This window comes from Kockiozyma suomiensis (genome assembly GCF_038497685.1).
Source record: "Kockiozyma suomiensis strain NRRL Y-17356 unplaced genomic scaffold V2V93scaffold_4, whole genome shotgun sequence".
In the NCBI taxonomy this organism is placed as follows: Eukaryota; Fungi; Ascomycota; class Lipomycetes; order Lipomycetales; family Lipomycetaceae; genus Kockiozyma; species Kockiozyma suomiensis.
Genome location: NW_027117667.1, coordinates 799,607 through 827,460, shown reverse-complemented (window position 1 = coordinate 827,460; position 27,854 = coordinate 799,607). Strand labels below are relative to the sequence as shown.

Genomic DNA, 27,854 nt, shown 5'->3' with positions numbered 1-27,854 from the left:
AAGAGGAGGATTAATAGGAAGAAGGGCAGGCGGCTTGCCGGCACGCGCCCGGTAAGCCATACATCCGCGCATAACAGTCTAACCGCATGACTTCGGATCCGGGGAGTGCTCTCTCCGCCCTACCATTGGCTGTCTCAATAATTATACTGGGGATAGTAGTACTTACTTCCGACAATATTAGCACCGGCGTGCCCGGATCCAGTATAAGGTCTATTTATACAGCATAAACACTATTGCACTTGTGCTGCTTCGTCGGCCATACAGGCGCAGGCGAAAAGAGGCTTACACCAAACTACCTTTCGAGCTCGTCTTTTCTACTATTCGCACCAAAGGATACAGCATGGCTGCCTACACGCCCTTTTCTGCGCAGCATGTCTACTCGGTATATCGTCGCGCGCTCCGTCTGACGTTGTCGTGGTCTATTCGTCGTGATATCTGGCGGCAGCAGGCACTTCAGATCCGCGCGCGGTTCGACGCGAACAAGGATGTCTCTGACCCTCGTAAAATCAGAGTGCGTTTTTGTTTTTTTGGAATATGTTTTATTATGTGTACTGATAATTTCTCTTTTTTTGTGTGCTTAGGAGTTGATTGTTGGCGCTGAGCAGCAATTGCACGTAAACCGACATCCAGATCCTTATATTCCTCCTTCACGCCCCGGTGGTATGTCGATTCATTAACTTCTAGTATCAATTCACGCTCTGCTCACTTTTAAAATATTAATCTAGGTTCGAAGTATGAACGCAATTATCCTCCATCACTCGAAGATCGTATGTTTTTTCTTCATATATTCATTTGATTGTAATGATTGCATATTAACAGCATATAAATATATAGCTATCGACGGACCTTACTAAATAGATTAGACAATTCATTTATCATTCAATTTTTTTTTCTTTACATCTGTCGTTTGTAGTCTAGGGTGCTTTGATAGTCATTATTATGTATTTATGGGAAAATAGCAAAAAACATTTGAAATAGATTCATCGTCATCATTATTGTCATCCCTATTATCGCTATTGCTATTGCACAAGGAAAGGTTGCCAAGAATATGATATTGTATCATTTGCAAGTCTAGTTTCCAAGTGCTTATGGTTAGACAGTACAGTTTATGAACTAAATTATATAAGTCGTCAACTGCTTTGCTATCTGCTATCTGGGTCGAACAAGTGGATATCTACAAGTAGTTCAGCAAATCTTACTGTCAGGCTAAAAATAAAACGCAGTAATATTCGCGGACTGTAAACTAAATGACAATTGACATACTAAACAAATGGACTGAGCCGCTCATCAATCATCGAAGAGTAATAGGGTTTTTCGAGTCATGATTTCATCGTCACTAGACTGTAGATTCTTCTACAAATCGCTAAAATACACAGCAGAGGTACAGGAATTACAGCTTGTGAACCGGCATGAGCGCAATATCCGCCGAGGCGAGAGAAAGTGAACAACCTCGATCCCGATCAACTAGTAAACGACACCACCACCACCACCATCATCATCATCACCGTGCCTCGAAATCAAGATCCAGCGCCAAAGACCATGATGAATATAAACGACAGCAACCGACTAAGGTGAAGCCCAATGACGAAAGTCGTGGGACGGTAAACATTCAGGAGAAAGCCGTTGAGGAAAAAGTTATGCCTGTGGTATATGCCGAGGATCCAGTTCGATTTCTGTTCCTTCTTGCGCAGGCTGTTCGGTTGTACGTGTCCCAATTTGTTATCTGATTTTTTTTTGATTATCTCTAACAGAGTTTATAGACCGTCTATAACTATTTGGTAAGGGAGATCATAATTTGTGGTGTCCAGTAACTTTAGAGCTGATGACATGGAGACACAGTACTGCATTGATATATATGCACAAATACAATCGCTTTTCAAAACAGCAAAGCGAAATCCACAAACAAGTGCAAAATAGCTCTTCCGACCCAATTTCCGACAAATATGTACGTTCCAATGATCTTTCGTTTTAGCATCGATTCTTTCTGACAACTCATCAGAGTCTAAGTATAACATGCTTGTCCCTCGCCTGCAAAGCTACCGAATGCCCTCGTCGTCTACGTGAGTTGCTAGTTCCGGCATACCACCTACTCCATAAGGATACTCTTGCACGCCTAACATTTCCATCTTTGCTTTACGACTCTCTCCGCGCCGGAATTGTGCATTTCGAATTAATACTGCTTCGTATTCTCAAATACGAAACCGATATCACGACCGTATTCTCCAATAATTCAGCGCTACTAGAAACAGTATTGGCAGCTGGTCTCACAAAGAATATCTACGGCACTACACAATTGTCAGGCATAGTGCAGGGCACACTCCGCCACGGTGCGGCTGCTGATGTAGCGCTTGCGAAAGAAGACAAAGAGTATGCCTCTGAGTTTGGGATCGTGCCATTACTTGATAGTCAAGTAGGGTGGCGGGCGTGTCGGGCTGTTGTAGATTGCTATAGAGATGAAGGTATTGCACTTGAATTTTGTGAGAGGCATGTTGCTGTTGCGGCCGTATATATTGCAATATGTGAGGAAGGATATAAAATTACGAGGCAGGCCGAGGAGTGGGTAAAGATGACGCTTGATGAGGTTGGAGTTGATGATGTTGAGAGTGAAGATTTAAAAATCACCTTACAACTGATTGACAAATTACAAAAGATAAGATAATGTATGATAGAAATGCAATTATAAAATAGAGTCATAGAATCAAATGAATGCTTGGATAATGTACACATAAAACTCCTAAAAACGCCAACTTGTCACTCTGTTGATTTTGTTGATCAATAATACACTCTTAGAATAGCAAAAGAGACATTAATAATAATCCCAGCAATAATAGCCATCTGCTGCCGTTTCGAAAAAACGCTACCTTCCCTCAAGAAGAATAATGCCAAAAAGCCCAAGAAAAACCCAACAATAGTACCAAGCAACAGATCCTCATAGACACCGATCGGACTACCATCGGGAAGAGTATCTGGAGCAGAGGCACCTTCGTCGATCCAGCGATCTTCAAGTTGTCGTGCGGCGTCGGAGTCGCCGCTAAGTGTGCCGCCGTGAAGACGGTTGAATTGCATGCGGAGCTGAGTGATGTCTTGGTCTGAGAAGCCGGCAGCGCGGAGACGGTCAAAGCCTACTGGTGCGGGAAGTGTAGATGGAACAGCTTGACTCTTTATTGCTTGTTAGTAAATATCCATGAGATTGGGATGGCAAACAGAGAACATACTCCAGAATCAGACTCCTGCGCGAGCTCTTCATCAGTTAAGACATCGCCCACAGAACAAAGCAGCCAGATAGTAAGCGGTTGCTCATTGTCGCCAGTCTTAACAGCCAAGCTAGCAGAACTAGAATTATCGCTATTATAATGTTCAGTAATCGGTTTGATAGTCTTTACGAGATCGTCTGCGTCGGGAAGGGCACGCCCTCCGTAGATGAGTCTCAGTCTTCGACGGGCGGTGTCTTGCGCGCGGTCCTTGCGGATCTGGTGTTTGACGGAAAAGACAGGAAGCGGCGTTCCAGGCGCTGGCAAAGGCAGTTGAAGATCGGGAATTGAAGCTCTCGAGAAGCGGATACCAAGAGACATGAGGGTTGTTGAGTCTCGAAAGAGAGTAGTTGCGAAGAGCAACCCAACGCTGCAGCGTTAGTGAAGCAGAGTGCTTACATAACCTCACGTGACTGTCTGCTGACCGAGGGGCATCCGGCCCTAAACGTTAAATTAAATCTTAAATGTATGAGCGTGTTCCCAAAGAAGACTAGTGCCCCGCTGTCCGGGCTAACTCCTCTCTTTCTCGCTCGCCCTCGTACTTTCTTTCTTCCCCACACTCTTCTCTTGCTCTTCTCTTCCTTCTCTTCACCCTCCTTCTCTTCTCCTCCTCTTTCTCAGCTCAGCTGAGACTGGCTGCTTTCTGCCTGCAGCAGCAGCAGCTTCTTTTTATCAGTCCACGATATTCGCAAATCTACTCCGGCGGGAGGAGGCAGCAGAGATGTCGTGGAGACTCACCGACAGGCTCGCCGACAAGATCAACCACTACTCCTCCTTCCCCGCCACCGGTGTCTCCCTCCGCCAGATGGTCTGTCTTTTCTTTTGTTTTTTGCTATTTCTGTCGTTTTTTATCTCGTCCTGTCTTCCGCGCTGACTCCCTGCCGCTGCGTCGGCGATTTCGGCGGTCCACCTTCCGACAGGGTCGTGTGCATACTGCCGACATCCTCCTCGTCTCTTGCACATAATCTATCTCTCTTCCATTCTCTTAATACTTACTTACTCGTCATCCATAGGTCCAGTTTGGCCAGCGTCCTAATCCTGGTATGTCGACATCTCGTCGCTTGTTCCCAGTCACATTTGCCAGTCACATGCTAACCGACAGTACTCAGGCACACTCTTCCGCGGCGCGCAATTCCTCAGCGAAGAACTTCCGATTAGGCTTGCCCACCGCGTCAAGGAGCTCAACAATCTTCCCGATGGCCTCTCGGAAATGCCTTCTATCCAGAAAGTGCGCAACTGGTACGCGCAGTCCTTCGAAGAGCTCACCGAGCTGCCTCGGCCAAAGATCCCGCAGGAGCTGCGCGACCTGCTCATCAAAGCCCAGCGGAAAAACAGTAATGGCGAGCGGCACGGCAAGATGCTTATGCAAAACACAGAGAATCCGAGTCTGGCAGGCGAAGACTATCGCGAGATAACACAGAAAAAATCTAATCTCAATAGTCGGCGATATTTTGTGCTTGTCGATGACGATATCACTTGGTCGCCAGATATTCATCAGTACAATAAGATGTTTACAAAGTGTCTCTCAGTTATCAAAAGGCGGCATGATCCCGTTGTTGCGACTATAGCGCAGGGCATCAACGAGTACAAGCACTCGCGGCAGCGTATGCAAATCGATAGCACTATCCAGTCCTTCCTTGACAGGTTTTACATGTCGCGCATTGGAATCCGCATGCTTATCGGTCAGCACATTGCTATCAATGAGCAACCATCGACAGAGAATTATGTAGGCGTGATTTGTACAAAGACAAATGTGCGAGAATTGGCGCAGGAGGCTATTGACAATGCGCGCTTCATCTGTCAAGACTATTACGGATTGTTCAATGCGCCCAAGGTGCAGCTCGTGTGTAAGCCAGACCTACATTTCATGTATGTGCCGGGCCATCTCAGTCATATGTTGTTTGAAACTTTGAAGAATTCGCTTCGAGCAGTAGTCGAGACGCACGGCGCCGAAGCCGAAGATTTCCCACCTGTCAAGTTAATTATCGCTGAAGGAAAGGAAGACATCACAATCAAGATTTCAGACGAAGGAGGAGGAATTCCGCGTTCCGCAATTCCACTTGTGTGGACCTACATGTACACTACCGTCGAGACAACACCGTCGCTCGATCCAGATTTTAGTAAGAGCGATTTCAAGGCGCCGATGGCTGGCTTTGGATACGGACTACCGCTTTCTCGGTTGTATGCGCGGTATTTTGGTGGAGATTTGAAATTGATCAGTATGGAGGGATACGGCACAGACGTGTACCTGCATCTTAATAGGCTGAGTAGTACCTCTGAGCCTCTGCAATAGGTATTTGTCCCGAGTTCTAGTGACAGATTATGAAAATGCACTTGATTGATGATAGCCTGATATTCTTCCTCTGCAAATGACATTGCTTTTGATCATTTGTCTAAGAGTGAATAAGAAGTGAATTCTCAAAGGTGAGAAAAGAAAAGCGAGGCTGTCTGGATCGCGGCTGCTAGTTTTAGTCAGATACATTAGGACGAGGGACTTTGATGAAATTTTTACTTCTTGAAAGGTTGCGGGACGTTTGAAGATACACTTGAGTTCTCGTGTTTATGTTCATCCTCTCGGATACTATTATTTGGCAGCTGTGGTTTTTTGGTGAATTAAGATGAGAGAGGGCACGCAGGTATCACGGAGTTTTTGTTCTTTCATAGCCCAAAAAAAAAATGAAACTGTTATTATTTTGATGAATATGTTGATATAGGATTGCTCACTGTACGATAATAAACACTATTCGCAAACCAAAGACCTGTCCGCGTTCTTCCGATCGGGATCACTTCGGAGCTACTCGCTGTGCGAATACCACGTCGCATAATATTTATCATCATTATGGTATTGCTGAGTAATATATTCGTACTTAAGCAAATCATGACTGCGCGAGCGCCTTCATCAGCTTGAGCCGGACTCGTGCAGGCGACTATCTCGCGATTAGCTATCTCCTCTTCCTCTTTCTTCACTATAAATCGGTACATACCTCATCAAGAGCAACCGCTCGAATAGCAGCGTATTCCCACGAATCGATATGTTTTATTATCGCCGCTCGACGATCAACTACTTCGTAGGATAGTTGCGGGGTCTGTAAAGGATATATGTTGAATGGTCTGCTTGTATCGCGCGGGGGTGCCGGCGGTGGATTGTGCGGCGGTGGATTATATGACAATGATGACATTGTATATCGTAGGCTTGTATTATTGCATACCTTGGTAGCAATGTCGTGGATATTGTGACGATTGAATGCGGATATAGTAGCGCAAAGTAGCGAGTTCAAGACGATCAAATGCGCAAATGAGCCAGAATCTCGCTCTCCACTTGCAAATGCTCTATTGGTAATAATAAATAAATACAGAAATGTTATAACCCGAATATATATAAAAGAAGACCAGATAGCAAGATATAAGTATTCATTAAAACTTAAAGCTCAGAAATAGTAGAGCCCCTAACCTTCATTCTCACTTACACATTCTATTTGTCAAACCCCGCGATGAGACCCCGCGATGAGCTTCTCCAGAGACTATACATCATACTCTCAATCGCAATCTCTGCGTCTGTATACAATTAGCGCCCACTATTGTAAGAATAGTCTAGGTTTTTAATATCAGATGTTTATTCTTTTTTCCAGCCACCCAGAGCTTTTCTCGTAAGCATATTCTCGACTCAAAGCTTACTAATTTACTGCTACATTTGACACATTACGTCATAATCTCCTCTTCCCCGATCATTTAAAGGTCCAACTCCCCTCGTCTATCATCTCATTCTCTGATAAACGCTTTGAAATATGACGGTAAATAAACCCAACGTTCTACTCACAGGGGCAGATTCTTTTCTGGCAGCCCATATTTTGCGTATTCTATTGGAGCAAAACTACAATGTTCGGGCAACTGCTTCATCTTTGTCCAACGCGCTCTACCTCCGCAAACACTTCAAATCCGCATTGCTCACGCTCGCAATCATACCCAATCCCTCAAAGCCGGGTGCGTTTGATGATGCAGTGAAGAACATGGAGTATGTGATTCATACAGCTACGCCGGTTTTCCCTTCGCCGATTCGTGATGTGCAAGCTGATATTATTCAACCAGCAATAAGATCGACGGCTGAACTATTAGAATCTACACAGCGAAACGCTGCTCAGGTTAAGCAAGTTGTACTTACATCTTCTTTGGCGGCGTGTATTGATGAGCAATCAAATTTGAGGGGGTATGACAAGGTTATCGACGAGACTTGCTGGAGTTCCGAAAGTATTGATTCGACATCGGATATTTTAGCTGCTTATCGCGTTAGCAAGAAGTTTTGCGAGAAGGTATAATTTTCTGTTATCTTATTTCCCCCCTTTATACTCATATATTCTAATTTATTTACTCAAGGCGGCATGGGACTTTCTTAAAAAGAATGACCCTTCATTCAGTGTAACAGCAATCATCCCATCGATACCCTGGGGCCCTTTTCTCCACGACGCAAATCTCTCGACTCTTAACCCATCAAACGACCTTCTCTATTCTATGTACAAATTCGAAACTCACCCGGACCCAAGTATTATTTTCAGCTATGTTGACGTGCGTGATCTTGCTGAGGCGCATGTTCGCGCTCTTGATAACTCGCTTGCTTCGAATCAGCGGATTTTGGTGGCTGCCGGCTCATTCACATATCAAGCTGTACTCGACGTTCTTATTTCCTATAAGCACAATCACAGTTCCACATTCAATAACGACGATCTTTTAAGCGACGCCCGTGCGAATGGTGCACGAATGGATACGAATAAAGCAGCAAGAATACTAAATTTTACCGAATACCGCCCCTTCAGTGCCTCTCTTATCGATTTGATCACCCAACTCGAGCTTTTAGAAAAATCTGAAGCGGAGGTCAGTCATATGCCGCAAACTCTACAGGGCGATGCTACCCTCGGATGTCCAATCTTCCATCCTCCTTCAGATTCGTTAGCCAGTACCTCGCAACGTCCTGTGTTCAATTCTGCGCGGAACGAAAATGTATGTCCTGTTTCGCATCATGCTCAAAGCGAGGGTGTGAAATGTCCTGTCGCTCATGCAGGTGCATGAATTTTCTAAATTATAAGTGATGTTATCTATTATGAATAAATCGATTCTAACTAGACTATCGTACACACATTCCTCGTCAAAAAAAAAGAGAAAAAAAGAGAAGTAAACCAAATGCAAATGATCAGCAAAAAACCGGCGAGCATAGGTCCCTCATAATAACAACGCTTAAATTTATTTTGCCTTATTTTAGATGGGTACCACCCGTGCTCGCTCCTCACAATTACTTTTCCGGCTCCAGCAGACAAACAAACGGAAATCAAATATGTACAGATAGAAAATATAAAAAAAGCGTATTAAGCTAATATAACAAAAGATATATAAGAAAATCACCAGCTCTTGTTTGTTTGTCCGATTGTTTATTTCGTTTCAACTGAACTTATAAAAAGTAAAAACGAATTGAAAAAAGAAGGATCTCTAATTGCCACTTAAAGCAGAGTATCAAGAATACCTGCACTCGCAGCCAGAAATCCAAGGTACGGCTTCGAAGGATTAAGTACGCGCGACAAATACTCTGGATGATACTGCGTACCGACAAACCACGTATGATCCTTCAACTCAAAGATCTCCATCCGTTCACCAACTTCATCCTTTCCGACAAAAGTAAACCCCCTGGCTTCAAGTTCGGCAACGAATTTCGGGTTCACTTCATATCTGTGACGATGACGTTCGTGAACGGTATCGCCTCCACCGTATAGCTTGCGAAGTTTAGACCACTCGGTGTTTTCTTGGAATTTAGTCGCACGCAGACCTAGACGCATGGTACCTCCAAGATGAGTCTTGCTGACTTCGGGCATAAATACGATTAACGGATTCGCTGGGGTTTCTTCCACTAATTCTTCAGATTGCGCATCTAATAAAAGAATTAAAAAATTGTTAGCTTCTTTGTGATCAGAAGATCGCGAGATCATGAAGGTAAGAGAACGCGAATAAATAAAAGAAAAGGGCTAGGCCCCCGAGAAGCATAATTATATCGCACTTGAGGAATACCCATAAACCACTAAAGATCTGTTTATAGGTCTAATGTATAGTGCTTTGAAAATGTGAAAAAGAAACAGAGAAAAAAATAAAACCGATAAAGGAGATCTCGCGAAAAAAAATAAAAAAATAAAAAATAAAAAACTTAATTGAAACTTACCTGTAATTCCCAACACATTTCTGGCATACTCAATAACAGCAATCTGCAGACCCAAGCAAATTCCCAGATACGGAACATTATTCTCGCGCGCCCACTTGGCTGCAGCAACCATACCTTCCGTACCGCGCGATCCAAATCCTCCTGGCACAAGAATACCATCAGCTTTGCAAACCTCATGCCACGCCTTGTGGAAATTGACACGGTTGGTTTGCAAGGTGTCAGGCTCGAGGTCAGATGCCTCAACCCAGTTGATTGTCAACTTGCGCTGGCATCGGAGAGCAGAGTGCTCGAGCGACTTGACAACAGAGATATAGCTATCCTTCAAATTGGTGTATTTGCCCACGAGAGCAATAGTCACGCTCTCAAACATTCGATCGTGAGTGCTTGTCAAATTCTTCCAGTCAGCCCAAAGCGAGGCACCTTTACTCACATAGCCAGGAGTAGGTGAAACCTTCTCGAGCTTAAGCTTCTTTGATAGCTGTTCAATGATCATTTGCTGGTCAAGTAGTAGAGGTACATGATAAACCGAGCTCAAGTCGTGCACAACTAAGACCTGATCCGGTCCCACGTGGCAAAACATAGAGATCTTATCAGTCGTAGCCTTCTCTAGCTTATGTGTGCATCGACAGGCAACAATATCCGCTGTCAATCCCAATCCACGCAAATCGCGTACCGCAACTTGCGTGGGCTTTGTCTTTTGCTCGCCATTCACAACAGGAATTAAGGAGACATGGATCAGCGCAAAGTTCTCCGAGCCAACGCGAAACTGGAATTGACGCAGAGCCTCCACGAAAGGCGCGGATTCTATGTCACCAACAGTACCGCCAAGTTCGACGATGCAGACATCAGGTTCTTCACCGGTTTCGTCGACAGGAATTCGCGCTACACGCTCGATCCAATCTTGGATCGCGTTGGTGATATGCGGTACGACTTGGACCGTCTTTCCCAGGTAGTCACCCTTACGCTGTATATAGCTGTTAACACCTTTTCGTTTGCCTCATAAACCTGCAAACCATCAGAAATCAAAACTGACCTCGCGCTCAATAACCTGACTGTATATTTTTCCAGTGGTAATATTATTCTCACGTGTAAGCGTGACATTGAGATATCTCTCGTAATTTCCAAGATCAAGGTCAGCTTCGCCGCCGTCATCAAGAACAAAGACTTCACCGTGCTCAAGAGGACTCATTGTACCGGCATCGATGTTCATGTAGGGATCGATCTTGATAGCCGAGACTTTGAATCCGCGAGTTTTGAACAAGAGACCGGTCGATGAAGCTATGTTGTGACTTTTAATACTTGAAACCTCGAATTATAGAAATTGATTTAAGAATAAATCTTACCAATGACGCCCTTTCCAATCCCACTGATAACACCTTTAGAGAACGCATAATTCGTTAATATTGGTGTCACTCTCGCACATACTTAAAACATTGATTCAATGACTTACCACCAGATACTACAACGTACTTCATGATGACGAATTTCTAACCTCGGTTTTTGGATACAAGCAGATCTAACTCTATAGCAACAAGTCAGAAACTTGGTCTAAAATGCACAGATAAACGACCAGCAAAATGATTCGAGATCGCGCAAATTTTCACAAAACTATTGACGCGTTGAGTATAGAGTCACATACCTTCTCAAAAAGAGTACAGCGAAATAACAGAAATTCAAAAAATTTTGATAAAATCTCAGACTAATAGAACCGGAAACAAGAGATTCTCAGTATCAGAAATGCAGTAGGCGAGTATGGGGAAGAAGGAAAAGGGAAAGAGAAAGGGGAGTGAGTAGAGCAGTAGAGTTTTGTAAAAAAAAAGAAAATTTGGTGATTAAGACTAGAATTTACGCGCGGGTTCTGATATTTACGCCGACTAGATTAACGCGTCGCGGGTTCTTGTTTCGCGACGCGTACCACCTATACATTTGTTTAAATCCTTGTCAGTTGCGGCTTCTACATTTCTAAACAAATTTAGTGAATAAACCAAGGATCAGACAGTAATACGGTAATACAAATAAATAGGGTCTGAAATGGGGTCTGAATATCAAAATTTGATATTGGGACTTTCTGCTTTGGGAGTTAACCGACGGTCTGTGCTGTCCGCAATTGGTTCTCTGTAAACTTCGGACATTTGAGTATATTCAATTACACATAGCATTTGATTTTTATATTTGTGTCGTCATATGTACAAGCATAATGCACAACTTTATCGCATATACAACTTCGTATGGTGAATCCTGTGTGGGAAACCTCGACTTCGACACAAACCTGATAACGCCGCTTGCTTTTCCTTCAGGCGCAGCTGTCTCGTCTTTATACGATATTATAAACTACGGAGCCACCTTCTCGTTAATTCCATCATCGGAGGAGCCAATTGAGCTATCGTCAGTCTCAATTGAGGCTCCACTTACTGGTCGCGATGTGTTGGCCGTCGGAAAGAACTACTACGACCACGCAAAAGAATTTAATTCTTCAGGCTTTGACTCGAGCGATAAGGTCGATACGCCGTCTGATCCCGTCATTTTCACCAAACGAGCATCAAGTGTTATTCCCTGCGGTGCAGACATATATCTGCATCCAGAATTTACCAGTACACTCGATTTTGAGGGTGAAGTAGGCGTGATAATTGGCAAGCCAGCGTATAAAGTCTCTGCGAAAGATGCCTTGGATCACGTCTGGTAAGTGTTTGATTATTTCGTGTTAAAATTACTGCCATAATAATTTATTTTCAAGGGGATATACCATCATCAATGATGCAACCGCGCGTGAGCGTCAACGTGATCACAAGCAATTCTTTATTGGAAAATCTGCGGATACCCTGTGTCCAATGGTAACGCTGTAACAATCCGCTGTATACCTTCAGATAAGTACTAATAGTAGTCATCAGGGTCCCGTAGCCGTTCCCAAAGAAGATCTCCCGGAATATCTTGAACTCAAGACAAAAGTCAACGGAAACCTGCGACAGTCCGATTCGACCAAGAATCTCATTTTCTCTATCCCAACTTTAATCGAGGTTCTCTCCAGCGGAATTACTCTTCAACCAGGCGACGTAATTGCCACGGGTACTCCTGCTGGAGTTGGAATTGGTCTCAAGCCGCCTGTTTACTTGAAGCCCGGGGATGTGGTTGAGATTTCTGTCACTGGCTTGGGAACTCTCGTCAATAAGGTAACAGAGCTTGGTGCCAGCAAAGCTCTTGTGTCGCTACCCAAACCTCCAATGTCAATTCCATCTGGATTGACAAAAGTCGGGTCAAAGTATCTCTACTTTGAGGACATTGGCAACAAATCCTCCAAAGATACATTGGTTTGCGTACATGGACTCGGCTGTTCCGGTCAGTACTTTTCTTCGTTAGTCAAAAAAGCAGGGTATCTCGAAAAATACCGAGTTGTTCTCGTCGACTTAGAAGGGTTCGGTTTCTCACTCACGCTCCCTGACTCTATTCCAAGCTTGCGCAGTTATTCTGAGGACATCTATGAAATCACAAAGATTTTGGATATAACTAAGAACATTTTTATGATCGGCTTTTCGATGGGCTGTGGAATTGTCGAGACATTTGTCGTCAATCATCCCGATCTTGTAACCAAATACGTGCTGTTGTCTCCGTTGATGTACCCAGCTCCAAAGCACATTAGAGAGACCTGTCTCGATCTTGCCAAAGATGTGCGTAAGAATGGTATGCAAGCTGCTGCAAACGGAATGGCATACTCTTCCACTTGCGAAAAAACTCATAAAGAGAACCCGCTGGCCATTATGTATATTCTCACATTACTCAAGATGACGGACGTGGAAGCGTACGCAAAGGGCTGCATGGTTCTTGCTACTGAAACTCGAATTCCTCGAGAATTGATCGAGAAGGATGTGCTACTTGTTACTGGAGAGCACGATCAATGGCCTCCATTGAGTGAGGTAGAAGCTATTCAGAAGGAGTATGTTAGCGGATCAGCGGAGATAGTGATTCTTCCCGATTGCAGCCATTTCCATGTACTGGAGAACTTTGACGCAACTCTGACTGCAGTCACCAAATTCATTTAGTCTACTATTTCCTATGATGTACTGGAAGCATGATTGATTTTAGGAATGTAATATGAAGATAGAACATAGTGTGAAAACCCATAGTAGAGGAGTTATCTCCGGTGCTTTGACGTCATCGGTAGCAGACCTTCCCAAAGCGGTCTAATGCTACTCCGTGTGTAGACGAGGCGGTGGTAGCCGTCCCGCAGGAACCTGAAGTATACGAATACTAGTCTTTCTCCAAGCCATACTCGACGAACAGAAGACTGGCTCGCTATTTAGAGTATTAAATTTCTGGAAACATATAGTGAAAGTTAATGGCCGTTGAATATCGCAAGTAAGTTCGCTAGGATTATTTCAATTGTCTGAGAGTGGAGGGAATATGTTACAGAGCTAACTATTTTATAGACTTGGAAAATCAGGACTTCGAGTCTCGGTGCCGATCTTGGGGTGCATGTCATTTGGCTGTAAGATTTAAATATCGTTGATCTTGTACCAATTTGCTGGTTGCTAATAATGATCCCATAGCTTCAGAGTGGGCGCCGTGGGTGCTGAATCAAGAGGAATCTCTTCCTATATTCAAGGAGGCCTATGACTTGGGTATAACCACTGTAAGCCAAACTAAATGTCAAGAATACTATGACAGCTGATAATCTAATCACAATGCTATACAGTGGGATACAGCCAATATGTACTCCAATGGAGAATCCGAAAAAATTGTCGCCGAGGCGATCAAGAGATACAACATCCCTAGAGAGGAAATAATCATCATGACTAAGTGCTACAACCCTGTTAACAAGACTAGTCATGTGCGTGTTGAAGGAAATGTTTTCCATACGCGTCAGTATCTCAACCAGGTTGGACTCTCGCGCGCTGCCATCTTCAATCAAGTCAACGACTCTCTCAAGCGCTTAAACACCGATTACATCGACGTTCTCCAAATTCATCGCTATGATAAGAGCGTTGAGCCAGAAGAGATAATGGAAGCTCTCAATGATCTTGTCAGATCTGGTAAAGTTCGTTACATTGGTGCAAGTAGCATGTGGGCCTATGAGTTTGCTAGAATGCAAAACGTCGCGGAAAAGCATGGCTGGGCACAGTTTATTTCCATGCAAGACTGCTACAACCTGCTTTACCGTGAAGAGGAACGCGAGATGATTCCTTACTGTAAGCTCACAGGAGTAGGTCTGATTCCTTGGTCTCCTCTCGCTCGTGGCCATTTAGCTCGTTCCCTAAGTCAGACCTCGCTGCGTAAGGACTTCATCACGAAGCATCCTGGCATTAACGAACAGGCAAATGAGCCTGCTGTTATTGAGATTATCAACCGCGTAGAAAAACTAGCGAATGAAAAAGGCTGGCTGATGAGCGACGTCGCTCTTGCATGGGTTAACGCTAAAGTTACTAGTCCGATCGTCGGTGTCAACAGTGTTGAGCGTTTGAGACAAATTGCCGGTTTTAATGGCAAATCTTTGACCGAAGAGGAGGTGAAATTTCTTGAAGCTCCGTATGTGCCGCGTAGGATTGCTGGCCATGTGTAAGAAATCATAAACTGACTGGCTTGTCCATGCCTACGATTTTCGATTTTGGATTTTGGATTTACAACTTATTTATAATTTTCTTTAGAGCATTGGCTTGAAAACTTTGATAAAAATAAAAAGGTCATGAATTTTTTACTAAAGCCCCATATATTTTTATTATTTTTTGTTTCTGGTAGACCCTCGTAATTGTAATTTCCAGTTTAGAAGTGACCGATAATGTTGCGGGGAACATATGGCTCTTCCAAATACTTGCACTCCTCAGGAGTCAAAGTCTTACCGCTAAGCTCCGAAGCCTCTTCAAGTCTCTTAATGCTGCTAATTCCAATAATAGGGCTAGTGCAGCCTTTGGATGCAATCCAAGCAAGAGATACCTCGGTCATAGACCAGCCCTTCTTCTTGGCAAGCTCCTCAGTGCGGTCAATGATGACTTTGGCGACAGGATCGATAGGAGCAGTCTTCAAAGCGAGACCACCACTGGTAGCACGAACGGTCTTGGGCGAATCAGCGGGACGAGCCAAGAGACCCTTATTCAAGGGACCCCAGGGAACGATTCCGACACCAGTCATGTGGCAGTAAGGAATAACTTCACGCTCTTCCTCACGGTAAAGCAAGCTATAGTGGTTCTGCATAGCAATGAACTTTACCCAGCCGTTCTTCTCGGCAACATGCTGGAGAGTAGCAAACTGGTAAGCGTACATGCTGCTAGCGCCAATGTAGCGAACCTTGCCGCTCTTGACGATATCATTTAGAGCTTCCATGACTTCTTCAGGCTCGACGTTCTTGTCGTAACGATGGATAAAAAGTAAATCGATGTAGTCGGTTCCGAGACGCTCAAGGCAGGCGTCGACCTGCTTGAAGATAGCACCGCGGGAAAGACCGACCTGGTTGACGTACTCGCGCTTGTGAGCAAGAGGAGTCACAAACGGCTCGATTTTCTCGTTGGCGGTACCGTAGAAAACCTTGGTGATGATGGTAAGCTCTTCACGGGGGATGTTGTATTCCTTGATAGCAGCCTTGATCAGGCTCTCGGAGGCACCCTCAGAATAAGCATTGGCTGTATCCCACTGTTCTAACCATTAGTAAAGGGCTGCATTAAAGCCTAAGTTCAATTAAACGTACAGTTGTGACACCCATATCGTATGCCTTTTTGAGGATAGGAAGAGACTCCTTCTCGTCAAGGCACCAGTCCTGCCAGGTGGAAGCTACAGTTACGTTAGCAACTTATTTCATAGCAATTACGATCACAACATTGGTATTTACTTACATCCCATACCCATCATTCCCAAGATAGGGAGCGACACACGCAGGCCCGACTTTCCGAGTCTAGTTGCTAGATGTCAGTTGCTTTCATGATCTGTTATCGCCGACGATAGAGACCATAATTGTTTTATGAATAGCACTTGATGCTATCACAGCCATATTAGAAAACTTACTTCTTGTATTCGACAGTGGGAGACATTATGAATAGTGAGCAATTGAATAAGAATATTTAATATGAAGAAATTCAGAAGCGGAGCTTGAAGATAGAGTCTTATATTTGAAAAGATGGGCTTACTGTTGCGGTAACGCTGAGGCCACCTCGCCTTGGACGAATTGAGACTTGCTTTCCCGCCGTTCATTTATCTGCCGCGGCACTTTACATGAGAAATATGCGTCTCTTGCTATAGAAGGAGTTATCTGGAAAATACAAATAGAGGCAAATAATGACTGCAGCGTTGTATTATTCTGTATTCATATCTCAACCCTTCGGTTACGCGATTAAAGATTGGTTGATATCGGAATCCCGGGACTCAAAGTTTTAGTTACTAGTGCTAGGCATAGATAAGCTTGGATCATGCTCCCTATATTCCAACCCGACCAAAAAAACCCAAATAACATGATCTTGCCGTGTATTTTTTCTTGGTTATACCCGTTCTAAAGCAATTAAGCTAGACTACCATTAATGTCACATTCTATCCAATCCTTACCCACTGTTTCCAAGCAGCATGAATATATTTCGCGCCGCACAAAAGCCCAATGGTTGTGGGTTAGGTTTTATGCTGTCTCCGAATATGCCTCGTGAAGATAGCGCTAAGCGACACAAATTTCATGAAGCTTGATGAGATTGAATATTCTAGGCATCATTTAAGTCCGCAAGACTTCATAACGGGATTCAGCACTCGTAAGACTAACTTCTGTCGAAGAACGTAGAAGACGGGGCAACTCAGCGACTGGAATATGACTCTAAAGCTATGCTCCGCCCTATTACGGATTGTGACTACAGACGCGTGCAATGTGATAGGGGTATGACACTCGGTATTTTTCCATCTTTAAATAGTCATATATTTCGACTTGGATGTAGTATAATATTAGCGACTGAAATCTTGTAAGACCATTAAAACTCCTCGGTTATGGCTTTCATATTCACAGTGGTCGCTCTCAGTAGCTGGTTGCGTCTCACTCTGGCGCTTCTCACGCCAGCGGATTTCAAAGGAATTGGCGGAGCAGCTGATCCTAGCTTCTTTGAATCAGTAGTCGAATTCCCACCTTGGTTGGCTTCGCTCACACAGCGCACGAGTTGGCCAACAGAAGCTAATCCGCCGTTCATAAGGACGCCGGGACTGGATCTCAGTAGCGGAATCCCGGCAAATCCGCTGCATCGTAAGATATAGTCAAGACTTACAACTCTTTTGATGACTCCCTAACCTCTGTAAATAGAGCAGGTCACGGCGTGTGTCTCGCAATGCTCATTCGACTGCAAGTGGGTAGCAACAATGGTTCAGCTTTGTAAACCTATCAATTAACCGGTTTGTCTAGTGGATGTCTTGGTCCTAACGACATCGCCGCCTGTTCACGTATGTAAAAATAGTTTGCAATCTGAAACAATAATGACATTTAATGTCTTTATCACAGAACTACTGCAGACCTTTGACGACGGGCCAACGGACGCGACACCTGCATTACTTGACTTTTTTAAATCAAGCGGCCAGATTTCTAGTTTTTTTGTGATTGGTACGCAAGTACTTGCATTTCCTGACACTCTTCGCGCAGAGCACCAAGCCGGTCACTTCATTGGATCACATACCTGGAACCACCCATATCTGCCATCTCTCTCCAATGAAGATGTGGCTGCACAGCTGCAATGGGCATCTTGGGCTATAAACGTGACGGCCGGTATTGTGCCCCGCTATTTCCGCCCTCCCTATGGTGGTCTAGATGATCGAGTACGCGCTATTGCGTTGAAATTGGGACTGATGCCGGTAGTCTGGGCACACGACACAAATGACTGGCGAATGATTGAGGAAAACAGGACGGAAAATCAGACGTTAGCAGACGTGCAAAGCTGGATATCCACGTCGTCAACAGGAGTTATTCTTGAGCATGATCGTGCTGCGATTACTGTGAATACTGGTATGAAGATTCATCAGATGGTTGGACAACAGAGACTGGCTGCGCCGGCATGTAAAAATGCGGGGGCACCATGGTATCAGTAGCCAATTTAGCGTTGGCTGATGGTAGAGAATGGGTATAATATTCCTTAAAATGTAATTTGAAAATAATACAGCTACTTTTTGTATTTGATGCATAATATTCCATTTCAGTATATTTAAGTAAGTAGCAGCTATATAACTCAAAGCTTCAGGTAAACCGCACGGCCCTATTTCGTCAACGCGAACCCGAATCCCAATGGTGACTATTCATATCCCCCTCTTCATATTCGCATTTGTATATCAATTTCAGCCACTTGAGAGTAAGTCCTTTAATCGGGTGAATTTATTCGTGCTTTATTTTTTATATTTGGATTTTTTAGGCTCTTCTTTTTTGTTTATAAAAAAGGCATTGGTGCGACTTTGAATACAGGGATCCGTCGATCAGTATATAATCATTTTATCGTCCCTTATTCTAAACCATGTCGAGAGAACGCAGAATTGCAAAAGAGCTACGAGCATTACACGATGACCCTGAGTCTGGTATTTTTCTTCAGCCTGCTCAGGGAGACGACATAACACACCTGGTAGGATCCTTCGCGGGACCTAGAGATACTCCTTATGAAGGTGGTCGATATTTAGTTGACATTAAAATACCAGTATGTAGCTTGCGACGTTTTTCTTGTCGCTTTCAATGCTAACTGTCTTCTTACAGTACGATTGTACGTATTCCAATCAGAATCCAGGTTGAATCAGGAAACTAACGAGCAATAGACCCTTTCAAGCCTCCAATCATGCGATTTGATACCAAAGTCTATCACCCTAATATATCTTCTCAAACGGGAGCTATCTGCCTTGACATGTGAGGGCCCTCGATTATTTTGCACTTACCCAAACGATCTCTAACGAATTCGCGCAGATTGAAAGACAAATGGTCACCAGTGCTCACATTAAAGGCGTCATTGATCTCATTACAATCCCTCCTTGCGTCTCCTGAGCCAACAAATCCTCAAGACGCCGAGGTTGCTAAGCATTACTTGTCTGATCGACAGGGCTTCGACAACACCGCAAGGTAAGTACTTGATGTCATTACTGTCTGGACTTTGCTGACCATTCTATTTGGCAAAAGATACTGGGCAAAGATTTATGCCGGTGCCGGTGTCGCTACATGTGAGTGCTATTTACCATAAGAGCTCGACGAGCTTCCGTAATCTAATCATATCACAGCTACCGATGCCTCGCCGTCAGAACCAAAAAGTATTTTTGAGCAATACGGAATAGATCCCGAATCAGTTAAAATATTTGAAGGAATGGGATTCGCACAGGATCGCATAATCGAGGTCATGAACCGAACGGGCATTAAGAAGATTGGATCCGATGCTCCTGCCGGCGCTGAGGATCGATTACTGGAAGAGTTACTGAAATAAATGCACGTTATGATTTGAAACTAGATAGGTTTCCGTAATATTTTGCTATTTTTTATTCGTAGCATCTTATGAGATCCATTTACTTCTAGTATTATCTATTAACGTATGGAACTTTTTGAAGAGCATGCGAGCAGACTCGGCCTATTATAATTCTGGTAGTGGGTGTAATCAAAAGCAACTCTTAGTAATTAACACAGATAAGCATCAGAATCTCTTATCAGAACTATAAAGTAACAGTAGAATCGAGGATTCCAATAATATATCTTGATAAAAGCTTAGGCGCTGGTGCCAATAGATGCACAAGTGCACATTACGTTGTGATGTATTAGTAAACAGCTCCACGCGCTTCGAAATGTCCTAACTGTTCACTCTAAAACCAATTTATCCAACACAGTATTACGGCGATCATCGAGATTGCACCTTTGCGAGTACAGGAACCGATATCTGCCCATCTGACAGGACTAGTTATCATAAATCACAATGGTATGTCTAATTTGATTTTGATTGAAGGATGAGATTGGGTCCAACTAACCTTGTGGCGTGTATAGGGTCAAGGACCGTCTGGATTGCCCCCCGGCTTGCCTGATGAGAATAACAACAATAATAAGGTATGATTGATCATCAGACATCTAAATAGTCTAAAATGATTATGATGAACCGATTTACTGACAGACTAATATTTAGAAGCCAGAGAGTAAGAAATCATCGTCTGATCTCTAAATTCTGTACAGATCCAGAATCTTTGACAACAGAAAACTGACCAATCGATTATAGAGCCAAAGTATGAGCCTCCTCCATCTACTCGGATAGGCAAGAAGAAACGTAAAGGACCCGATAGCTCGACCAAGTTACCTACCGTTTTCCCCACTACTAGATGCAAGCTCAAGCTCTTGAAAATGGAACGAATCAAGGACCACTTACTTTTAGAGGAAGAGTTCGTGCAGAATCAAGAACGGCTAAAGCCTACGGATGAAAAGGTTGCGGAGGAACGGAGCCGTGTCGATGATATGCGTGGTACGCCGATGGGTGTTGGCTCTATGGAGGAAATTATTGACGATGATCATGCGATTGTGTCATCAACCACTGGCCCAGAGTATTATGTCTCTATAATGAGTTTTGTTGATAAAGATCTACTAGAGCCAGGATGCTCAGTGCTGTTGCATCATAAGGGTATGCATGTTGTTGGTGTTTTAGCCGATGACACCGATCCGATAGTGTCTGTGATGAAGTTGGACAAAGCACCGACTGAGTCATATGCTGACATTGGTGGCCTCGAGACTCAAGTTCAAGAAATCAAAGAGGCAGTTGAACTTCCTCTGACCCATCCTGAGCTTTATGAAGAAATGGGTATCAAGCCGCCCAAGGGTGTCATCCTTTACGGTGCTCCAGGAACAGGAAAGACATTGTTGGCTAAGGCAGTTGCTAACCAGACTAGCGCTACTTTCCTGCGCATTGTTGGATCAGAGCTTATTCAAAAATATCTGGGAGATGGGCCCCGCTTGGTGAGGCAAATTTTCCAAGTGGCGGCCGATCATGCGCCTTCGATTGTGTTTATAGATGAAATCGACGCTATCGGAACTAAGCGTTATGACTCGACTTCTGGCGGTGAGCGAGAGATTCAGCGTACTATGCTTGAACTTCTTAATCAACTTGACGGATTCGATGATCGTGGCGACGTCAAGGTGATAATGGCTACAAACAAGATTGAATCGCTTGATCCTGCTTTGATAAGACCGGGGCGTATTGATCGTAAGATCCTGTTTGAAAACCCTGATCAAAACACGAAGCGCAAGATTTTCGGAATTCACACCGGCAAGATGAATCTGAGCGACGACGTAGATTTGGAAGAATTTGTGGGTGCGAAAGATGATTTGTCTGGAGCTGATATCAAGGCTATCTGCTCTGAGGCTGGCTTGCTTGCTCTGCGAGAGCGGAGGATGCAGGTGACTGCTACGGATTTCCGTAGCGCCCGGGAACGGGTGATGAAGAATAAGGTAGAGGAGAACCTCGAGGGTTTGTACTTGTAAGACTGTATCCGTCTTGCCGTATATTGTACTGTTTTGATTTAGCGTATATACAAATTCAATAATCTATCCTGATCTGACGAAATTTCTTTTCTGAAAAGAGCATTTACTCTATGTTCGATTCTACGTACTATTGTTTTAATACAACTACGTTGCTATTGAAGCAGCGTGGGGAAAGGGCAATGAAAGCGAAAAATGCCGGGAACCAAAGAAGAAAGCTGGATGAGAATGAAAAGAGTTTTCATTATCCATATTCAAAGAAGTTCAAGAAATCATAAATAGTCAATCACTTCTGATATTGTTGATGATTGAATTATAATTATTAGCAGGATCAAAATAATAATTCTCAGTAAAAAGAATAAAATACGACACACACGATTCTGCGACAGCACATGAGATTATGCAGCAGTCAAGAGTAGAAGTAGATACAGTATCTATCTTGCGTGAATTCTTCACAAACAATAAAAGAAGTTGCTTGAAGAAAGATGTTGCTACTAAAAATCTGGTAATAACTAATAGCAGCCTATCATTATATTGCATGTGGGGAAGCGGGTTTCTGGGGAAGAGCTCTGCCACGGCATCGGCTCGGGAAGAAATTAGAGACGGAACTTTAAAACTAGGCGGGGGGTGGGGCTCACCGGACATACCTCGGTCCCTCCAGAAGCCTACTATAAAGCCTTTCCCGCTCCCCAACAGCCCACTGATCCCGAGTCTTCAGCTTGAATACTGCCTCCTACTGTCTGTCGCTTCTCTATAAAATGGCTGTTCCAAATGGTATTCCCAACGTGTATGTCTATCTTCCTTTCTCTACCATTTTCTTGCATTCTTGCTGATCAGTATCCCCCATAGTCCCAAACCAAGAAATACCATCACCGTCATCGACAACCGCACCGGTAAAACGATAGAAATAACAATCAAAGACAACTCTGTTCCTGCAACTGCTTTCACTCAACTCAAGGCTCCACTGGCTGCAAACGAGCGCCCTGAAAATGACACGCCTTATGGTCTTCGTATTCTTGATCCGGCCTTCGTCAATACCGCTATGATCACCTCGTCCATTACCTATATCGACGGAAACAAGGGTTTTCTCATGCATCGTGGTTATCCTATTGAACAACTGGCTGAAAAATCAAACTTTCTTGAAACTGCTTATCTTCTGATCTACGGAGAGCTTCCCAGCAAGTCGCAATACAGCATCTGGTCATGGGAAATCATGAACCATACCTTTGTTGCGGAGGACTTGCAAAGCATTATCCGTCAAATGCGCTATGACTCTCATCCCATGTCCGTCTTTATTTCCGCATTTGCTGCTATGTCGGCCTTTGCGCCTGAGGCTAATCCTGCATTGCAAGGCCAGGATATGTACATTAACGACAAATCAATCATGAACAAGCAGATTGTACGCATTCTTGGAAAGGCTACTACCGTTGCGGCTATGGCTTACCGTATACGCATCAATCGACCATTTACGCCTCCTCGATCTGATCTTTCTTATACGGAAAATTTGCTGTATATGATGGACCACATGTCAGAGCCTTATTCTTACCGTCCTGATCCGCGCCTTGCTAAAGCTCTGGATATCCTTTTCATTCTTCACGCCGACCATGAAATGAACTGCTCGACATCAACTATGGTCCATGTTGGCTCTTCTCTCGTTGATCCTTACTCTTGCGTTGCAGCCGCCTCCTCAGCTTTGTACGGTCCCCTGCACGGTGGTGCTAACGAGGCCGTGATTCGGATGCTCACGAAAATTGGCTCGGTTGATAAAGTCCCAGAGTTTTTGGAAGGCGTAAAACAAAAGAAAGAACTTCTATTTGGATTTGGCCATCGCGTATACCGAGAGACTGACCCTCGCAGCAAAGTCATTCGTGAGGTTGCCGACATGGTATTTGATGTTTGCGGCCGTGAGCCACTCATTGAGGTTGCTATTGCTTTGAAAGATGCTGCTCTTAAGGACGAATACTTTACTAGCCGTAAACTCTTCCCAAATGTTGACTACTGGTCTGGTCTTATCTATAAAGCAATGGGGTTTCCTCTCGACTTCTACCCAGTCTTGTTCGTTGTTCCCCGAGTGGCTGGGTATCTCGCTCACTGGAAACAACAACTTGACTCAGGAAAGAATAAGATCTCGCGACCTAGACAAGTCTATGTCGGCAAAGGTCGCCGCGATTACATCCCACTGGACGAGCGCGAGGAGCGGACCGTGACATCAAAGGACGGAATAACCGAGATTCCTCACTATATCAGCAAGCGCCGTCTTGCGAGAATATAACAGACAAAAGTCTGTAACGGTAGATTGAGTTATTACATTGTTTTTTCAAAGCGTGAGCTTTTGGAGTTCTAATTTTTTTCGTCTTTCTAATTTGGACATTATGATATTCTCCCTGTTTGCAGGCGTTGATTTTTTTGGGAATTATTAGAGTGCAAGTGGCAAGCATATGAATCATACTAAATTTGTATTAATAATGATATAGTATAGCTCTTACCGCTGTAACTTAAGATGACGGTGAAGAAAAAACACGAACATTATAGAACAGCAACAGAATATCTTTATAAGCAAAATCAAGAATCTTTTTGGGGTATCAATCAAAAAGGCCTGATAGAGTGCACGCGAGCTCCGCAACCGCGGTAGGAGGTTCTCTAATGAGCATCAGACTACCAGAATTCAACACGTCCATAACCTCGTATGCTGTCCAGCAAATGATCTCCCACCATACAAAAAGAAACAAGCGGCCCCTTGCACGATAACCTATTCGCTCGGCGAATATACTTATCAGATAATTATAAAAACAGTTTTGCAACCTTAATATACAACAATGTTTCAGAAACTGCCAGCCTCATGTGAAATCAGCTTAAGCTGACAATAGTGGCCTTGAAATCACCGTCTTGCGCGCATTAGTAATTGCAGTTGCGGATTCAGCAAAATCAACCGGATTCAGCCTATGCAAAAATCACTTGAACCCGCTGCTTGCTGTGCTAGCAACATCCATCGAAAATTTCCCATCGCTGCTACTTAAGCCTGCCGGCGATGATAAAGACGAAGAAGAACTTTTTTTATCGGAATTTGCTTTCTTCTTTACCGGAACCGGGATCCTACTTCCCTTGAAACTTGTAGGACTGGATTTCTTCCTCGGCAGATCCCACAGCGAAAGTTCACGCGCATCCTTAGCTCCATCAACAGGCGATGCACCCAACGACTCAACTCCGCGCTCCGTATCAGAAATACGTAGTTCCCGCAGTTGTTCTCGCTGCTTTTGTTTATTCTGTTCAATAACGTCCACTGCTGCGCGTTTTAGCTGCCGTTTAAGACATGCAATAAAACCACCAACGAGGATAATAGCGAGTAACACGCCCAGAATTGTGAACAAAGTGAAACCTATGAATTTGGGATTCTCGTGGCTCACTGAATCAAGAGCAGTGCTATTATCACGAGTCATAATGGTGCCATTGGAAAAAGCCCCATTGGAAAGAGTCCCATTTACGAACGTATTATTCCATGAGGTGGAATTGCTAGATAACAACGTTCGGTTAGATTGCGACAGTGTTTCCCCGTAAGCAGTATTCGAGTTCTCTGAAGTCATGTTCTTCAGCACATTGATTGATGACGATATTCAAGATGATTTTTGGAGAGCACTATTCTGAATCGCGAGTAGTAGCAATACAATTGATTGCCGCAACGCAGTGAATTAATCACAGTAGTATTAATCTGACTTCACAAATGTCAAAAGTCTTAAAAGGAAGAAATACACACAGTTACTAATTCGTTTCGTTTCAAAGTACTTTAATACAGTGGTATACACAATGAAGATACTGTCTGCAAAAGAAAGAGTGTGCCAGGCCGATTCAAAATCGCATAAAACCAACTACAAATAGGCAGACGCGCCTTTGATATACGCCTGCACGCTCTACTCAAGACATTAACGCTTAAATACATAAAATCTTCGTGCTTCATCTATATTAGGCAGAGTAACAAGATCCCACACAGTGAATATTTTTGTTCATACAGTTCATATGTTGTGATCACGCATCTACAGGTATCTCCAGATATTGTGTCACCATTCGTAGTGTAAGACGTCTATCCGTTTCTTCCAAAGCTGCTTCAGATACAGGTGACTCGCTATTGGATTGCATTGACTATCAAACGTGTATCACAAACGCTTTTACATTGTCAAGCAGTAGAAAAACAAGAGATTATCGACGTGCTCGCGGCCCTAGGGTAAATCACACATCACATGACTGATATCCGGGGAAGAAAGTCTGGCGTGTCAGACGGCGCGGACAACATGAGAAAGCTTTATCTTGATTATTCTATAAACTGACTTAGAATTCGATAATAGGGCAGTATTATCCAGCGATAGAATTAATACGCTAAATGCTGCATAAAAATACCTTCTCTATATCAGTAGTACACTATCGATACTGCCAAATCCAGCCGCCACACCTCCCTCTTCCGATTCAGCGAACTTCGTTCTTAACAGCCATCCTGCTTCAAAGTTCTCTTTTATGTCTCCAGATACCGTATCCCAGAGCACACATCCAAATATTCCTAATTCTGAGATCACATTTCCGCTTGTGACTTTCCCATTTCTAATAATTAAATTTGTTACATCCGTTGGAGGCTCAATTAGTTCCATAAGGATATAGCCATTCCAGTAGGTTTCGTCAGGAAGTGAAGCTAGAAATCCAGGAATCTTTTCACGATACACATTGTTGCCACCACCTTCGCGCTGAGGTTTAAGCACGTATTTCTCAGGCTTTACAGCAATCAGCTCTCTGGCTCGCTTTCCGAGTGCTGAATCGGCATCAAGTGGTAGGATTTCCGCAAAAGTGGACGAGATACGTGCCCGTACTCTTGGGTCTGGGCAGTATTTTGATAGAACCTCATCCTCAACAAGAACTTGCTGTATTTTCTTCGCGCCTGCAAAATGCGTTGCCAGCGAGGGACATTTAATCGCTGTTGATAGTTCCATTTGTTTTCGTGCTGCCCACGTCTCTGGAGTTGGATAATCTGCCGGAGTATAGCCGGATCGATAATATACCACACTGACTTCCTTACTATATATGCCAAATTTTTTATTTTCCGGATCTAATTTTCCCGAAACGGCAATCTCTTGAAGAGATGCGCGAGTGACTCGAATATTGTGAGTCTCGAGCAAATAATATTCAAGCCAGCGTTGGTCAAATACATTTCTCTCACCCGGTTGTACTACAAATAGTACAACGGCATCCTGGACTCCATAAGCCTTATGTGCAATAGCTAATCCTGATGCTAAACGCTTTGCAGATGGATTTTCAGGCATGGAGTCTTCACTCATACTAAATGAGTCAATCTCAGGATATTCTCCAGACTTGAGCAAGAATCTATGAGCATCAGCTGCTCGAGCAGATAATCCCCCAAACGAAGCAGAAATTGTGTTGAGCTCTACTTGGCGGATTTCTGGCTCAACAGAAGGAGACGTATGTAACAAGTAATCTGAACGGAAAACTCCAAGCGTAAGAGGTTGAGTAGGCTTCCCCTTTGTCTCTTTTTCAACTTCAAGATGAAGTTTCCAGAGGTCCGCCATAAAATCATCTACTCCAGCAAGCCTACACATGTATCAGCGTTCGTTCTCACTATAAAAATATAACTTTTAAAGCTATACCCTTTGGTAATTTCGTTCAAGAACTCTGTATCATTCGCAACGTTAACATAAAGCTCATTAAATACAGTCTGCAGTCCTTTTGCTTCTTCAAACAATTTCCTCGGAAAAGGCGAAGGGAAAAGCGTCAACGGAACATGCGTCGACAGTTCATCTGTGTCTTCTCCAGTCTGTAGCGGCGCGCGGATAACGAGACCATGCGACAGTGCCCAGTCGCGTAGTGTTGTTGTGAGAGTCGATTCCTCATCCAGAGAAGGTGGATAGCTTGTATCAGCTAGTAGCGAAGCCATTGTGAGACTCTGAAAAAGATAAAACAAATGCAACAGCGACGAAAGAAGACAACGGCTCTTCTGCTGAGC

General features: G+C 43.8%; 15 protein-coding genes across 15 annotated transcripts; 10 read left to right on the top strand and 5 right to left on the bottom strand.

The window, feature by feature from the left end:
- The first annotated feature begins 301 nt into the window (after window positions 1–301).
- On the top strand, window positions 302–991 carry V2V93DRAFT_366936 (uncharacterized protein). The gene is made up of 4 exons (XM_066909429.1): window positions 302–511; window positions 582–660; window positions 726–767; window positions 835–991. The coding sequence occupies exons 1-4, from the start codon at window positions 341–343 to the stop codon at window positions 852–854; spliced, it is 312 nt and encodes a 103-aa protein (XP_066767132.1). The 5' UTR covers window positions 302–340; the 3' UTR covers window positions 855–991.
- A 270-nt stretch (window positions 992–1,261) lies between these two features.
- Window positions 1,262–2,703, top strand: V2V93DRAFT_366931 (uncharacterized protein; the record flags this gene model as incomplete). Its single annotated transcript, XM_066909428.1, has 4 exons — window positions 1,262–1,702; window positions 1,761–1,778; window positions 1,840–1,945; window positions 2,000–2,703. Coding segments are annotated over exons 1-4 (1,072 nt in total), but the record flags the coding sequence as incomplete, so codon positions are not given.
- Window positions 2,636–3,676, bottom strand: V2V93DRAFT_366929 (DUF2407 C-terminal domain-containing protein). The gene is made up of 2 exons (XM_066909427.1): window positions 3,216–3,676; window positions 2,636–3,159 (listed from the first exon to the last, which is right to left on the bottom strand). The coding sequence occupies exons 1-2, from the start codon at window positions 3,570–3,572 to the stop codon at window positions 2,773–2,775; spliced, it is 744 nt and encodes a 247-aa protein (XP_066767130.1). The 5' UTR covers window positions 3,573–3,676; the 3' UTR covers window positions 2,636–2,772.
- A 142-nt stretch (window positions 3,677–3,818) lies between these two features.
- Window positions 3,819–6,003, top strand: V2V93DRAFT_366922 (pyruvate dehydrogenase). The gene is made up of 3 exons (XM_066909426.1): window positions 3,819–4,059; window positions 4,265–4,292; window positions 4,361–6,003. The coding sequence occupies exons 1-3, from the start codon at window positions 3,973–3,975 to the stop codon at window positions 5,542–5,544; spliced, it is 1,299 nt and encodes a 432-aa protein (XP_066767129.1). The 5' UTR covers window positions 3,819–3,972; the 3' UTR covers window positions 5,545–6,003.
- A 1,020-nt stretch (window positions 6,004–7,023) lies between these two features.
- On the top strand, window positions 7,024–8,367 carry V2V93DRAFT_366919 (uncharacterized protein). Its single transcript, XM_066909425.1, has 2 exons — window positions 7,024–7,558; window positions 7,623–8,367. The coding sequence occupies exons 1-2, from the start codon at window positions 7,037–7,039 to the stop codon at window positions 8,310–8,312; spliced, it is 1,212 nt and encodes a 403-aa protein (XP_066767128.1). The 5' UTR covers window positions 7,024–7,036; the 3' UTR covers window positions 8,313–8,367.
- On the bottom strand, window positions 8,338–11,216 carry V2V93DRAFT_366914 (CTP synthase N-terminus-domain-containing protein). Its single transcript, XM_066909424.1, has 6 exons — window positions 11,087–11,216; window positions 10,898–10,969; window positions 10,791–10,823; window positions 10,481–10,725; window positions 9,448–10,411; window positions 8,338–9,162 (listed from the first exon to the last, which is right to left on the bottom strand). The coding sequence occupies exons 2-6, from the start codon at window positions 10,920–10,922 to the stop codon at window positions 8,738–8,740; spliced, it is 1,692 nt and encodes a 563-aa protein (XP_066767127.1). The 5' UTR covers window positions 10,923–10,969; window positions 11,087–11,216; the 3' UTR covers window positions 8,338–8,737.
- Window positions 11,217–11,364: 148 nt separating this feature from the next.
- V2V93DRAFT_366910 (uncharacterized protein) lies at window positions 11,365–13,541 on the top strand. Its single transcript, XM_066909423.1, has 3 exons — window positions 11,365–12,126; window positions 12,182–12,278; window positions 12,336–13,541. The coding sequence occupies exons 1-3, from the start codon at window positions 11,645–11,647 to the stop codon at window positions 13,479–13,481; spliced, it is 1,725 nt and encodes a 574-aa protein (XP_066767126.1). The 5' UTR covers window positions 11,365–11,644; the 3' UTR covers window positions 13,482–13,541.
- Window positions 13,542–13,639: 98 nt separating this feature from the next.
- V2V93DRAFT_366908 (NADP-dependent oxidoreductase domain-containing protein) lies at window positions 13,640–15,138 on the top strand. Its single transcript, XM_066909422.1, has 4 exons — window positions 13,640–13,797; window positions 13,869–13,927; window positions 13,989–14,071; window positions 14,135–15,138. Exons 1-4 carry the CDS (start codon window positions 13,778–13,780, stop codon window positions 14,996–14,998), a joined length of 1,026 nt encoding a protein of 341 aa, XP_066767125.1. The 5' UTR covers window positions 13,640–13,777; the 3' UTR covers window positions 14,999–15,138.
- A 60-nt stretch (window positions 15,139–15,198) lies between these two features.
- V2V93DRAFT_357896 (NADP-dependent oxidoreductase domain-containing protein) lies at window positions 15,199–16,457 on the bottom strand (the record flags this gene model as incomplete). Its single annotated transcript, XM_066908044.1, has 4 exons — window positions 15,199–16,062; window positions 16,118–16,200; window positions 16,263–16,321; window positions 16,432–16,457. The coding sequence occupies 4 exons, from the start codon at window positions 16,455–16,457 to the stop codon at window positions 15,199–15,201; spliced, it is 1,032 nt and encodes a 343-aa protein (XP_066767124.1).
- A 634-nt stretch (window positions 16,458–17,091) lies between these two features.
- Window positions 17,092–18,544, top strand: V2V93DRAFT_366904 (uncharacterized protein). The gene is made up of 4 exons (XM_066909421.1): window positions 17,092–17,638; window positions 17,696–17,738; window positions 17,795–17,832; window positions 17,891–18,544. Exons 1-4 carry the CDS (start codon window positions 17,389–17,391, stop codon window positions 18,469–18,471), a joined length of 912 nt encoding a protein of 303 aa, XP_066767123.1. The 5' UTR covers window positions 17,092–17,388; the 3' UTR covers window positions 18,472–18,544.
- Window positions 18,545–18,679: 135 nt separating this feature from the next.
- On the top strand, window positions 18,680–20,079 carry V2V93DRAFT_182499 (ubiquitin-conjugating enzyme/RWD-like protein). Its single transcript, XM_066906953.1, has 6 exons — window positions 18,680–19,064; window positions 19,121–19,127; window positions 19,180–19,267; window positions 19,325–19,477; window positions 19,535–19,575; window positions 19,633–20,079. The coding sequence occupies exons 1-6, from the start codon at window positions 18,888–18,890 to the stop codon at window positions 19,830–19,832; spliced, it is 666 nt and encodes a 221-aa protein (XP_066767122.1). The 5' UTR covers window positions 18,680–18,887; the 3' UTR covers window positions 19,833–20,079.
- Window positions 20,080–20,119: 40 nt separating this feature from the next.
- V2V93DRAFT_366896 (P-loop containing nucleoside triphosphate hydrolase protein) lies at window positions 20,120–21,942 on the top strand. Its single transcript, XM_066909420.1, has 4 exons — window positions 20,120–20,315; window positions 20,381–20,440; window positions 20,517–20,526; window positions 20,607–21,942. The coding sequence occupies exons 1-4, from the start codon at window positions 20,313–20,315 to the stop codon at window positions 21,857–21,859; spliced, it is 1,326 nt and encodes a 441-aa protein (XP_066767121.1). The 5' UTR covers window positions 20,120–20,312; the 3' UTR covers window positions 21,860–21,942.
- A 672-nt stretch (window positions 21,943–22,614) lies between these two features.
- On the top strand, window positions 22,615–24,128 carry V2V93DRAFT_379211 (citrate synthase-like protein; the record flags this gene model as incomplete). The annotated part of the gene is made up of 2 exons (XM_066912002.1): window positions 22,615–22,643; window positions 22,706–24,128. The coding sequence occupies 2 exons, from the start codon at window positions 22,615–22,617 to the stop codon at window positions 24,126–24,128; spliced, it is 1,452 nt and encodes a 483-aa protein (XP_066767120.1).
- Window positions 24,129–24,807: 679 nt separating this feature from the next.
- Window positions 24,808–25,437, bottom strand: V2V93DRAFT_357891 (uncharacterized protein; the record flags this gene model as incomplete). Its single annotated transcript, XM_066908043.1, has 1 exon — window positions 24,808–25,437. The coding sequence occupies one exon, from the start codon at window positions 25,435–25,437 to the stop codon at window positions 24,808–24,810; it is 630 nt and encodes a 209-aa protein (XP_066767119.1).
- Window positions 25,438–26,250: 813 nt separating this feature from the next.
- On the bottom strand, window positions 26,251–27,785 carry V2V93DRAFT_322616 (glutathione synthase; the record flags this gene model as incomplete). The annotated part of the gene is made up of 2 exons (XM_066907413.1): window positions 26,251–27,442; window positions 27,499–27,785. 2 exons carry the CDS (start codon window positions 27,783–27,785, stop codon window positions 26,251–26,253), a joined length of 1,479 nt encoding a protein of 492 aa, XP_066767118.1.
- Window positions 27,786–27,854: the final 69 nt, after the last annotated feature.

What these genes read in the sequence shown, in the direction of transcription:
- V2V93DRAFT_182499 (XM_066906953.1), top strand. Translation starts at nt 18,888, where the DNA reads ATGTCGAGAGAACGCAGAATTGCAAAAGAGCTACGAGCATTACACGAT. An exon ending in GGCTTCGACAACACCGCAAG is followed by an intron (nt 19,478 to 19,534) that starts GTAAGTACTTGA and finishes ATTTGGCAAAAG; the next exon opens with ATACTGGGCAAAGATTTATG. An exon ending in CGGTGCCGGTGTCGCTACAT is followed by an intron (nt 19,576 to 19,632) that starts GTGAGTGCTATT and finishes ATCATATCACAG; the next exon opens with CTACCGATGCCTCGCCGTCA.
- V2V93DRAFT_366919 (XM_066909425.1), top strand. Translation starts at nt 7,037, where the DNA reads ATGACGGTAAATAAACCCAACGTTCTACTCACAGGGGCAGATTCTTTT. An exon ending in GCAAGAAGTTTTGCGAGAAG is followed by an intron (nt 7,559 to 7,622) that starts GTATAATTTTCT and finishes TATTTACTCAAG; the next exon opens with GCGGCATGGGACTTTCTTAA.
- V2V93DRAFT_366936 (XM_066909429.1), top strand. Translation starts at nt 341, where the DNA reads ATGGCTGCCTACACGCCCTTTTCTGCGCAGCATGTCTACTCGGTATAT. An exon ending in CTGACCCTCGTAAAATCAGA is followed by an intron (nt 512 to 581) that starts GTGCGTTTTTGT and finishes TTGTGTGCTTAG; the next exon opens with GAGTTGATTGTTGGCGCTGA. An exon ending in TCCTCCATCACTCGAAGATC is followed by an intron (nt 768 to 834) that starts GTATGTTTTTTC and finishes ATAAATATATAG; the next exon opens with CTATCGACGGACCTTACTAA.
- V2V93DRAFT_366904 (XM_066909421.1), top strand. Translation starts at nt 17,389, where the DNA reads ATGGCTTTCATATTCACAGTGGTCGCTCTCAGTAGCTGGTTGCGTCTC. An exon ending in CAATGCTCATTCGACTGCAA is followed by an intron (nt 17,739 to 17,794) that starts GTGGGTAGCAAC and finishes CGGTTTGTCTAG; the next exon opens with TGGATGTCTTGGTCCTAACG. An exon ending in CGACATCGCCGCCTGTTCAC is followed by an intron (nt 17,833 to 17,890) that starts GTATGTAAAAAT and finishes TCTTTATCACAG; the next exon opens with AACTACTGCAGACCTTTGAC.
- V2V93DRAFT_366910 (XM_066909423.1), top strand. Translation starts at nt 11,645, where the DNA reads ATGCACAACTTTATCGCATATACAACTTCGTATGGTGAATCCTGTGTG. An exon ending in GATGCCTTGGATCACGTCTG is followed by an intron (nt 12,127 to 12,181) that starts GTAAGTGTTTGA and finishes TTTATTTTCAAG; the next exon opens with GGGATATACCATCATCAATG. An exon ending in CGGATACCCTGTGTCCAATG is followed by an intron (nt 12,279 to 12,335) that starts GTAACGCTGTAA and finishes AGTAGTCATCAG; the next exon opens with GGTCCCGTAGCCGTTCCCAA.
- V2V93DRAFT_366922 (XM_066909426.1), top strand. Translation starts at nt 3,973, where the DNA reads ATGTCGTGGAGACTCACCGACAGGCTCGCCGACAAGATCAACCACTAC. An exon ending in GTGTCTCCCTCCGCCAGATG is followed by an intron (nt 4,060 to 4,264) that starts GTCTGTCTTTTC and finishes CGTCATCCATAG; the next exon opens with GTCCAGTTTGGCCAGCGTCC. An exon ending in TGGCCAGCGTCCTAATCCTG is followed by an intron (nt 4,293 to 4,360) that starts GTATGTCGACAT and finishes GACAGTACTCAG; the next exon opens with GCACACTCTTCCGCGGCGCG.
- V2V93DRAFT_366914 (XM_066909424.1), bottom strand. Translation starts at nt 10,922, where the DNA reads ATGAAGTACGTTGTAGTATCTGGTG. An exon ending in GATTGGAAAGGGCGTCATTG is followed by an intron (nt 10,726 to 10,790) that starts GTAAGATTTATT and finishes GTCACAACATAG; the next exon opens with CTTCATCGACCGGTCTCTTG. An exon ending in GTCAGGTTATTGAGCGCGAG is followed by an intron (nt 10,412 to 10,480) that starts GTCAGTTTTGAT and finishes AGCTATATACAG; the next exon opens with CGTAAGGGTGACTACCTGGG.
- V2V93DRAFT_366908 (XM_066909422.1), top strand. Translation starts at nt 13,778, where the DNA reads ATGGCCGTTGAATATCGCAA. An exon ending in GGGGTGCATGTCATTTGGCT is followed by an intron (nt 13,928 to 13,988) that starts GTAAGATTTAAA and finishes ATGATCCCATAG; the next exon opens with CTTCAGAGTGGGCGCCGTGG. An exon ending in ATGACTTGGGTATAACCACT is followed by an intron (nt 14,072 to 14,134) that starts GTAAGCCAAACT and finishes AATGCTATACAG; the next exon opens with TGGGATACAGCCAATATGTA.
- V2V93DRAFT_366929 (XM_066909427.1), bottom strand. Translation starts at nt 3,572, where the DNA reads ATGTCTCTTGGTATCCGCTTCTCGAGAGCTTCAATTCCCGATCTTCAA. An exon ending in CGCAGGAGTCTGATTCTGGA is followed by an intron (nt 3,160 to 3,215) that starts GTATGTTCTCTG and finishes CAAGCAATAAAG; the next exon opens with AGTCAAGCTGTTCCATCTAC.